Genomic DNA, 12221 nt, shown 5'->3' with positions numbered 1-12221 from the left:
CAGTATGAAAATGTATGCACTCACTAACTGTAAGTCGCTCTGGATGACAGCGTCTGCTAAATGACTAAAAATGTAAAATGGTGGGCAACGCATTAGGGCGTCCTCCGGGGACCAACACACAACTAAATATAGTAGAGTGGTGTTATTATACCAACGTGACAGGGACCGACACAACTAAATATAGTAGAGTGGTGTTATTATACCAACGTGACAGGGACCGACACAACTAAATATAGTAGAGTGGTGTTATTATACCAACGTGACAGGGACCAACACACAACTAAATATAGTAGAGTGGTGTTATTATACCAACGTGACAGGGACCAACACACAACTAAATATAGTAGAGTGGTGTTATTATACCAACGTGACAGGGACCAACACACAACTAAATATAGTAGAGTGGTGTTATTATACCAACGTGACAGGGACCAACACACAACTAAATATAGTAGAGTGGTGTTATTATACCAACGTGACAGGGACCAACACACAACTAAATATAGTAGAGTGGAGTTATTATACCAACGTGACGGGGACCAACACAACTAAATATAGTAGAGTGGTGTTATTATACCAACGTGACAGGGACCAACACAACTAAATATAGTAGAGTGGTGTTATTATATCAACGTGACAGGGACCAACACAACTAAATATAGTAGAGTGGTGTTATTATACCAACGTGACGGGGACCAACACAACTAAATATAGTAGAGTGGTGTTATTATACCAACGTGACAGGGACCAACACAACTAAATATAGTAGAGTGGTGTTATTATACCAACGTGACAGGGACCAACACAACTAAATATAGTAGAGTGGTGTTATTATACCAACGTGACAGGGACCGACACACAACTAAATATAGTAGAGTGGTGTTATTATACCAACGTGACAGGGACCGACACACAACTAAATATAGTAGAGTGGTGTTATTATACCAATGTGACGGGGACCGACACACAACTAAATATAGTAGAGTGGTGTTATTATACCAACGTGACGGGGACCGACACAACTAAATATAGTAGAGTGGTGTTATTATACCAATGTGACGGGGACCGACACACCTAAATATAGTAGAGTGGTGTTATTATACCAACGTGACAGGGACCGACACACAACTAAATATAGTAGAGTGGTGTTATTATACCAACGTGACAGGGACCAGCACACAACTAAATATAGTAGAGTGGTGTTATTATACCAACGTGACAGGGACCGACACACAACTAAATATAGTAGAGTGGTGTTATTATACCAACGTGACAGGGACCGACACACAACTAAATATAGTAGAGTGGTGTTATTATACCAACGTGATGGGGACCGACACAACTAAATATAGTAGAGTGGTGTTATTATACCAACGTGACGGGGACCAACACAACTAAATATAGTAGAGTGGTATTTTTATACCAATGTGACAGGGACCGACACAACTAAATATAGTAGAGTGGTGTTATTATACCAACGTGACAGGGACCGACACACAACTAAATATAGTAGAGTGGTGTTATTATACCAACGTGACAGGGACCGACACACAACTAAATATAGTAGAGTGGTGTTATTATACCAATGTGACGGGGACCGACACACAACTAAATATAGTAGAGTGGTGTTATTATACCAACGTGACAGGGACCGACACACAACTAAATATAGTAGAGTGGTGTTATTATACCAACGTGACAGGGACCAACACACAACTAAATATAGTAGAGTGGTGTTATTATACCAACGTGACAGGGACCGACACACAACTAAATATAGTAGAGTGGTGTTATTATACCAACGTGACAGGGACCGACACACAACTAAATATAGTAGAGTGGTGTTATTATACCAATGTGACGGGGACCGACACACAACTAAATATAGTAGAGTGGTGTTATTATACCAACGTGACGGGGACCGACACAACTAAATATAGTAGAGTGGTGTTATTATACCAACGTGACAGGGACCAACACACAACTAAATATAGTAGAGTGGTGTTATTATACCAACGTGACGGGGACCGACACAACTAAATATAGTAGAGTGGTGTTATTATACCAATGTGACGGGGACCGACACAACTAAATATAGTAGAGTGGTGTTATTATACCAACGTGACAGGGACCAACACACAACTAAATATAGTAGAGTGGTGTTATTATACCAACGTGACAGGGACCGACACACAACTAAATATAGTAGAGTGGTGTTATTATACCAACGTGACAGGGACCGACACACAACTAAATATAGTAGAGTGGTGTTATTATACCAACGTGATGGGGACCGACACAACTAAATATAGTAGAGTGGTGTTATTATACCAACGTGACGGGGACCAACACAACTAAATATAGTAGAGTGGTATTTTTATACCAATGTGACAGGGACCGACACAACTAAATATAGTAGAGTGGTGTTATTATACCAACGTGACAGGGACCAACACACAACTAAATATAGTAGAGTGGTGTTATTATACCAACGTGACAGGGACCAACACACAACTAAATATAGTAGAGTGGTATTATTATACCAACGTGACGGGGACCGACACAACTAAATATAGTAGAGTGGTGTTATTATACCAACGTGACAGGGACTGACACACAACTAAATATAGTAGAGTGGTGTTATTATACCAACGTGACGGGGACCGACACAACTAAATATAGTAGAGTGGTGTTATTATACCAACGTGACGGGGACCGACACAACTAAATATAGTAGAGTGGTGTTATTATACCAACGTGACGGGGACCGACACAACTAAATATAATAGAGTGGTGTTATTATACCAACGTGACGGGGACCGACACAACTAAATATAGTAGAGTGGTGTTATTATACCAACGTGACAGGGACCAACACACAACTAAATATAGTAGAGTGGTGTTATTATACCAACGTGACAGGGACCAACACAACTAAATATAGTAGAGTGGTGTTATTATACCAACGTGACAGGGACCAACACACAACTAAATATAGTAGAGTGGTGTTATTATACCAACGTGACAGGGACCAACACAACTAAATATAGTAGAGTGGTGTTATTATACCAACGTGACATGGACCAACACAACTAAATATAGTAGAGTGGTGTTATTATACCAACGTGACAGGGACCAACACACAACTAAATATAGTAGAGTGGTGTTATTATACCAATGTGACGGGGACCGACACACAACTAAATATAGTAGAGTGGTGTTATTATACCAACGTGACAGGGACCAACACACAACTAAATATAGTAGAGTGGTGTTATTATACCAACGTGACAGGGACCAACACACAACTAAATATAGTAGAGTGGTGTTATTATACCAACGTGACAGGGACCAACACAACTAAATATAGTAGAGTGGTGTTATTATACCAACGTGACAGGGACCAACACAACTAAATATAGTAGAGTGGTGTTATTATACCAACGTGACAGGGACCAACACACAACTAAATATAGTAGAGTGGTGTTATTATACCAATGTGATGGGGACCGACACAACTAAATATAGTAGAGTGGTGGTATTATACCAATGTGACGGGGACCGACACACAACTAAATATAGTAGAGTGGTGTTATTATACCAACGTGACAGGGACCAACACACAACTAAATATAGTAGAGTGGTGTTATTATACCAACGTGACAGGGACCAACACACAACTAAATATAGTAGAGTGGTGTTATTATACCAACGTGACGGGGACCGACACACAACTAAATATAGTAGAGTGGTGTTATTATACCAATGTGACGGGGACCGACACACAACTAAATATAGTAGAGTGGTGTTATTATACCAACGTGACGGGGACCGACACACAACTAAATATAGTAGAGTGGTGTTATTATACCAACGTGACAGGGACCAACACACAACTAAATATAGTAGAGTGGTGTTATTATACCAACGTGACAGGGACCAACACACAACTAAATATAGTAGAGTGGTGTTATTATACCAACGTGACAGGGACCAACACACAACTAAATATAGTAGAGTGGTGTTATTATACCAACGTGACGGGGACCGACACAACTAAATATAGTAGAGTGGTGTTATTATACCAACGTGACGGGGACCGACACAACTAAATATAGTAGAGTGGTGTTATTATACCAACGTGACGGGGACCGACACAACTAAATATAGTAGAGTGGTGTTATTATACCAACGTGACGGGGACCGACACAACTAAATATAGTAGAGTGGTGTTATTATACCAACGTGACGGGGACCGACACAACTAAATATAGTAGAGTGGTGTTATTATACCAACGTGACGGGGACCGACACAACTAAATATAGTAGAGTGGTGTTATTATACCAACGTGACAGGGACCAACACACAACTAAATATAGTAGAGTGGTCCAACGTGACAGGGACCGACACACAACTTAATATAGTAGAGTGGTATTATTATAACAACGTGACAGGGACCGACACACAACTAAATATAGTAGAGTGGTGTTATTATACCAACGTGACAGGGACCAACACACAACTAAATATAGTAGAGTGGTGTTATTATACCAACGTGACGAGGACCGACACAACTAAATATAGTAGAGTGGTGTTATTATACCAACGTGACAGGGACCAACACAACTAAATATAGTAGAGTGGTGTTATTATACCAACGTGACAGGGACCAACACACAACTAAATATAGTAGAGTGGTGTTATTATACCAACGTGACAGGGACCAACACAACTAAATATAGTAGAGTGGTGTTATTATACCAACGTGACAGGGACCAACACAACTAAATATAGTAGAGTGGTGTTATTATACCAACGTGACAGGGACCAACACACAACTAAATATAGTAGAGTGGTGTTATTATACCAACGTGACAGGGACCAACACACAACTAAATATAGTAGAGTGGTGTTATTATACCAACGTGACAGGGACCAACACAACTAAATATAGTAGAGTGGTGTTATTATACCAACGTGACAGGGACCAACACACAACTAAATATAGTAGAGTGGTGTTATTATACCAACGTGACAGGGACCAACACAACTAAATATAGTAGAGTGGTGTTATTATACCAACGTGACAGGGACCAACACAACTAAATATAGTAGAGTGGTGTTATTATACCAACGTGACAGGGACCAACACACAACTAAATATAGTAGAGTGGTGTTATTATACCAAGGTGATGGGGACCGACACAACTAAATATAGTAGAGTGGTGGTATTATACCAACGTGACAGGGACCAACACACAACTAAATATAGTAGAGTGGTGTTATTATACCAACGTGACAGGGACCAACACACAACTAAATATAGTAGAGTGGTGTTATTATACCAACGTGACGGGGACCGACACACAACTAAATATAGTAGAGTGGTGTTATTATACCAATGTGACGGGGACCGACACACAACTAAATATAGTAGAGTGGTGTTATTATACCAACGTGACGGGGACCGACACACAACTAAATATAGTAGAGTGGTGTTATTATACCAACGTGACAGGGACCAACACACAACTAAATATAGTAGAGTGGTGTTATTATACCAACGTGACAGGGACCAACACACAACTAAATATAGTAGAGTGGTGTTATTATACCAACGTGACAGGGACCGACACACAACTAAATATAGTAGAGTGGTGTTATTATACCAACGTGACGGGGACCGACACACAACTAAATATAGTAGAGTGGTGTTATTATACCAACGTGACAGGGACCAACACACAACTAAATATAGTAGAGTGGTGTTATTATACCAACGTGACAGGGACCAACACAACTAAATATAGTAGAGTGGTGTTATTATACCAACGTGACAGGGACCAACACACAACTAAATATAGTAGAGTGGTGTTATTATACCAACGTGACAGGGACCAACACACAACTAAATATAGTAGAGTGGTGTTATTATACCAACGTGACAGGGACCAACACACAACTAAATATAGTAGAGTGGTGTTATTATACCAACGTGACAGGGACCAACACAACTAAATATAGTAGAGTGGTGTTATTATACCAACGTGACAGGGACCAACACACAACTAAATATAGTAGAGTGGTGTTATTATACCAATGTGACGGGGACCGACACACAACTAAATCGCTCTGCCGTTTCCTGGTTGCTAAAATTCGAATAGTTTGCCTAATTTCAGTTTGTGACAAAACAAGCAATGCATAGTGTAGAGAATAATTTGTCCCGTCTAAACCGCTGTGAAATATATTTTCAATAACCAAAAATATTGTATTTTCAGTTGTTTTGAAGCTGGTTTACAAAACTGAAAGTAAAAGACGCAAAAACAAAACGTAAGAACAGGAAGCATAGAAATATCGCTCATAGAACAGATCTACCGCGTCTTAGACTGGCTTTTGACAGATCTAGAACTCACATTTCTATGTGAATTTAGTCAGGTGGCCCAAAAAGTTCCATATCGCAGCTTTAAGTTGTGGTTCTGGATGAAAGTAACGGTGATTGTGTTGTGATGTTGACCATGCTGTTTGTCTTCTACAGGCTTTAAGAGTTCTGCCCCCCCCAGCGCCCTGTCCCCCTCTCCCCCCGGCCAGGGCAGCGCCCCCCCGCCCAGTAAGCCCCCCCCAGGGTTTACCGGCATCCCCCTCAACAGCAACGTGGTGGAGCCCGTCCCCCCTGCACCCAGCCCCCGGTGAGACAGACAGACAGACCAGACATCACATCACCTTTACAGACCAGACAGACCACCACCTTTATACAACACACAGATTTTATTCAAACTCAGTGTATCATTTAAATGACTCCATATTGTGTGTGTGCCTGTGTGTGTGTGTGCCTGTGTGTGCGCCTGTGTGTGTGTGTGTGTGTGCCTGTGTGTGTGTGTGTGTGTGTGTGTGCCTGTCTGTGTGTGTGCCTGTCTGTGTGTGTGCCTGTCTGTGTGTGTGCCTGTGTGTGTGTGCCTGTGTGTGTGTGTGCCTGTGTGTGTGTGTGTGTGTGCCTGTGTGTGTGTGTGTGTGTGTGTGTGTGCCTGTCTGTGTGTGTGCCTGTGTGTGTGTGTGTATGCGCCTGTGTGTGTGTGTGTGTGTGTGTGTGTGTGTGTGTGCAGCCCTCCCCAGTCCCCGGGGGTGTACCTGGTTCCAGAGAACTTCCAGCAGCGGAATATGGAACTGATCCAGTCCATTAAGAACCTCCTGCAGAACGACCAGTCACGATTCAACCAGTTCAAGGACTACTCTGGACAGTTCAGACAGGTGAGCCCTGACCCTAACCTCCCTGACCCCTGACCCCTAACCTCCCTGACCCCTGACCCTAACCTCCCTGACCCTAACCTTAACCTCCCTGACCCCTGACCCTAACCTTAACCTCTCTAACCCTGACCCTAAGAACTACTCTGGACAGTTCAGACAGGATATTACCATCCGAGGTGTAAGACTGTTGGGGGAGAAGTCTCTATATCTCTAACCCATATCTATATACACTACATGGCCAAAAGTATGTGGACACCTGCTCGTCAAACATCTCATTCTAAAACCATGGGCATTAATATAGAGTTGGTCCCCCCCTTTGCTGCTATAACAGCCTCCACTCTTCTGGGAAGGCTTTCCACTAGATGTTGGAATATTGCTGCGGGGACTTGCTTCCACTCCACAAGAGCATTAGTGAGGTCGGGCACTGATGTTGGGTGATTAGGCCTGGCTCGCAGTCAGCGTTCCAATTCATCCCGAAGGTGTTTGATAGGGTTGAAGGTCAGGGCTCTGTTCAGGCCGGTCAGGTTCTTCCACACCGATCTCGACAAACTATTTCTGTATGGACCTCGCTTTGTGCACGGGGGCATTGTCATGCTGAAACAGGAAAGGGCCTTCCCCAAACTGTTTCCACCAAGTTGGAAGCACAGAATCGTCTAGAATGTGATTGTATGCTGTAGCGTTACGATTTCCCTTCACTGGAACTAAGGGGCCTAGCCCAAACCATGAAAAACAGCCCCAGACCATTATTCCTCCTCCACCAAACTTTACAGTTGGCACTATGCGCTCTCCTGGCATCCGCCAAACACAGATTAGTCCGTTGGCCTGCCAGATGGTGACGCGTGATTCATCACTCCAGAGAACGTGTTTCCACTGCTCCAGAGTCCAATGGCGGCGAGCTTTACACCACTCCAGCTGACACTTGGCATTGCGCATGGTGATCTTAGGCTTGTGTGCGGCTGCTCGGCCATGGAAACCCATTTTCAGGATTCTTCCCGACGAACAGTTCTTGTGCTGACGTTGCTTCAAGAGGCAGTTTGGAACTCGGTAGTGAGTGTTGCAACCGAGGACAGACGATTTTTACGCACTTCAGCACTCGCGGTCCCGTTCTTTGAGCTTGTGTGGCCGACCACTTCACGGCTGAGCCGTTGTTGCTCCTAGACGTTTCCACTTCACAATAACAGCACTTACAGTTGACCGGGGCAGCTCTAGCAGGACAGAAATTTGACGAACTGACTTGTTGGAAAGGTGGCATCCTATGACGGTGCCACGTTGAAAGTCACTGAGCTCTTCAGTAAGGCCATTCTACTGCCAATGTTTGTATATGGAGATTGCAAGGCTGTGTGCTCGATTTTATACACCTCTCAGCAACAGGTGTGGCTGAAATAGCCGAATCCACTAATTTGAAGGGGTGACCACATACTTTTGTGTATATATAGTGTATCTCTAACTCATATTTATATATCTCTAACCCATATCTATATATCTCTAACCCATATCTATATATCTCTAACCCATATCTATATATCTCTAACCCATTTCTATATATCTCTATCTCTAATCCATATCTATATATCTCTAACCCATATCTATATATCTATATATCTCTAACCCATATCTATATATCTCTAACCCATATCTATATATCTCTAACCCATATCTATATATCTCTAACCCATATCTATATATCTCTAACCCATTTCTATATATCTCTATCTCTAATCCATATCTATATATCTCTAACCCATATCTATATATCTCTAACCCATATCTATAACCCATATCTATATATCTCTATCTCTAACCCATATCTATATATCTCTAACTCATATCTATATATCTCTAAGCCATATCTATATATCTCTAACCCATATCTATATATCTCTATCTCTAACCCATATCTATAGATCTCTAACCCATATCTATAGATCTCTAACCCATATCTATAGATCTCTAACCCATATCTATAGATCTCTAACCCATATCTATATATCTCTAACCCATATCTATATATCTCTAACCCATATCTATAGATCTATATCTCTAACCCATATCTATAGATCTCTATCTCTAACCCATATCTATAGATCTCTAACCCATATCTATAGATCTCTAACCCATATCTATAGATCTCTAACCCATATCTATAGATCTCTAACCCAAATCTATAGATCTCTAACCCATATCTATAGATCTCTAACCCATATCTATAGATCTCTAACCCATATCTATAGATCTCTAACCCATATCTATAGATCTCTAACCCATATCTATATATCTCTAACCCATATCTATATATCTCTATCTCTAACCCATATCTATATATCTCTAACCCATATCTATATATCTCTAACCCATATCTATATATCTCTAACTCATATCTATATATCTCTAACCCATATCTATATATCTCTATCTCTAACCCATATCTATATATCTCTAACCCATATCTATATATCTCTAACCCATATCTATATATATCTAACCCATATCTATATATCTCTAACCCATATCTATATATCTCTAACCCATATCTATATATCTCTATCTCTAATCCATATCTATATATCTCTAACCCATATCTATATATCTCTAACCCATATCTATAACCCATATCTATATATCTCTAACCCATTTCTATATATCTCTATCTCTAATCCATATCTATATATCTCTAACCCATATCTCTATATCTCTAACCCATATCTATATATCTCTAACCCATATCTCTATCTCTCTAACCCATATCTATATATCTCTATCTCTAACCCATATCTATATATCTCTAAGCCATATCTATATATCTCTAAGCCATATCTATATATCTCTAACCCTAATCCATATCTATATATCTCTAACCCATATCTATATATCTCTAACCCATATCTATATATCTCTAACCCATATCTATATTTCTCTATCTCTAACCCATATCTATAGATCTCTATCTCTAACCCATATCTATAGATCTCTATCTCTAACCCATATCTATAGATCTCTATCTCTAACCCATATCTATAGATCTCTAACCCATATCTATATATCTCTAACCCATATCTATATATCTCTAACCCATATCTATACATCTCTAACCCATATCTATATATCTCTAACCCATATCTATATATCTCTAACCCATATCTATACATCTCCATCTCTAACAGGGTCTGATGTCAGCGGTGCTGTATCATCGGAACTGTAAGACTCTGTTAGGGGAGAACTTTGGCGGCGTCTTCAATGAGCTGCTGGTGTTACTTCCAGACACGGGGAAACAGCAGGAGCTGCTGACAGCCCACGCAGACGACCGGGCCATGGAGAGACCAGGAGGCGGCGGGGCCAGGAAGAACAAGAAGAGCGCCTGGCAGACCCCCTCCAGCGCTAACGCTAACGCAGCCGCACTGGACTGCCAGGTGTGCCCCACCTGCTGCCAGGTGCTGGCCCCCAAAGACTTCAACTCCCATAAGACCTTGCACCTGGGGGACAACGAGGACTTCCCCTCCCTGCAGGCCATCAGCCGCATCATCAGCTAGCCCTGGCCCCGGGGACGGACACGCGCACTGCCCAATCACAGCCCTGCCTGTTGCCATTCAGGGGGGGGGGAGCCTGTTTCCATGGTGACCATGGCCACAGAGGATGCTGGGGTAGTGTATTTGATGGCGAGGCTGGGATCAGCAGGAGGATGAACTGAATTCTGAGCTAAAGGTTGCCAGATATTGAGCTGACTCCCGGTGTGACTCCGGCTGGACCTGGCACCAGCCTGGCAACCCGACCCTGGAGGACCCTACAAGTACCACATGTTGGTGAATTAATAAGAAGAATGATTCTATATAATTTTTTTATTTTTCTCTCTCTTCTGATCTCCATCAAATGTCCATGAGGTTGATAAAGTGTTGAAGGAGTGGTTCATTTATCAGGGTTGATGAGTGTTTATTAAGTTAAACCCCATAGAGACTGACTGTCCGGAGGAACCTGGTTAAAAGGTAGAGGTCTACTGTCAGGGCTGTGGAGGGTCATCAGATGGGAGAAGTCTGGAGGGAGTCAGACTATTTGGGACGATATGTAGCTGTGGGGAGGGACACTGCTGGTTCTCCTGTTTCTCTTCTGTCTCTCTCTTCTAACCCACAACCAGTCTGTAGCCCCCACAACCAGTCTGTAACCCTGACAACCAGTCTGTAACCCCCACAACCAGTCTGTAACCCCCACAACCAGTCTGTAACCCCGACAACCAGTCTGTAACCCCGACAACCAGTCTGTAACCCCCACAACCAGTCTGTAACCCCCACAACCAGTCTGTAACCCTGACAACCAGTCTGTAACCCCCACAACCAGTCTGTAACCCCCACAACCAGTCTGTAACCCCCACAACCAGTCTGTAACCCCGACAACCAGTCTGTAACCCCCACAACCAGTCTGTAACCCCCACAACCAGTCTGTAACCCCCACAACCAGTCTGTAAACCCACAACCAGTCTGTAAACCCACAACCAGTCTGTAACCCCCACAACCAGTCTGTAACCCCCACAACCAGTCTGTAACCCCCACAACCAGTCTGTAACCCTGACAACCAGTCTGTAACCCCCACAACCAGTCTGTAAACCCACAACCAGTCTGTAACCCTGACAACCAGTCTGTAACCCTGACAACCAGTCTGTAACCCCCACAACCAGTCTGTAACCCCCACAACCAGTCTGTAACCCCCACAACCAGTCTGTAATATCAGAACATTTCTGTTTGCCCCATTTTGATTAAACAGCTTTCTTGCTTTGGTCCCTTCTATTTGTCCAAGTAGTGTTGCAGGAGGTCCTAGTCTGTCTCCTACTGTAGTACTCTAAGTGATAATGGAACAGGGGTATAAAGGCTGGGACATGGGGGGGAAAGGATAAGGGAACAGGGGTATAAAGGCTGGGACATGGGGGGGAAAGGATAAGGGAACAGGGGTATAAAGGCTGGGACATGGGGGGAAAGGATAAGGGAACAGGGGT

The 12221-nt window shown here is 42.6% G+C and overlaps 1 protein-coding gene across 1 annotated transcript in view; it reads left to right on the top strand.

Moving 5' to 3' along the window:
- LOC311115598 (E3 ubiquitin-protein ligase ZNF598-like) overlaps positions 1-12006 on the top strand; it is a 68323-nt gene extending 56317 nt beyond the window's left edge. Inside the window, exons 9-11 of the mRNA XM_084190759.1 lie at positions 6537-6687; positions 7102-7246; positions 10405-12006. Of these exons, the coding sequence (XP_084046885.1) occupies positions 6537-6687; positions 7102-7246; positions 10405-10770 (662 nt within the window). The 3' untranslated portion in view covers positions 10771-12006. The remainder of the gene's footprint in view (positions 1-6536; positions 6688-7101; positions 7247-10404) is intronic.
- Positions 12007-12221: the final 215 nt, after the last annotated feature.

Source organism: Coregonus lavaretus (assembly GCF_964263955.1).
Source record: "Coregonus lavaretus genome assembly, contig: HAP1_SCAFFOLD_145, whole genome shotgun sequence".
NCBI classification, from domain to species: Eukaryota; Metazoa; Chordata; class Actinopteri; order Salmoniformes; family Salmonidae; genus Coregonus; species Coregonus lavaretus.
The sequence above is the reverse complement of the archived record's forward strand: the minus strand, read 5'-3'. Positions and strand labels throughout refer to the sequence as shown.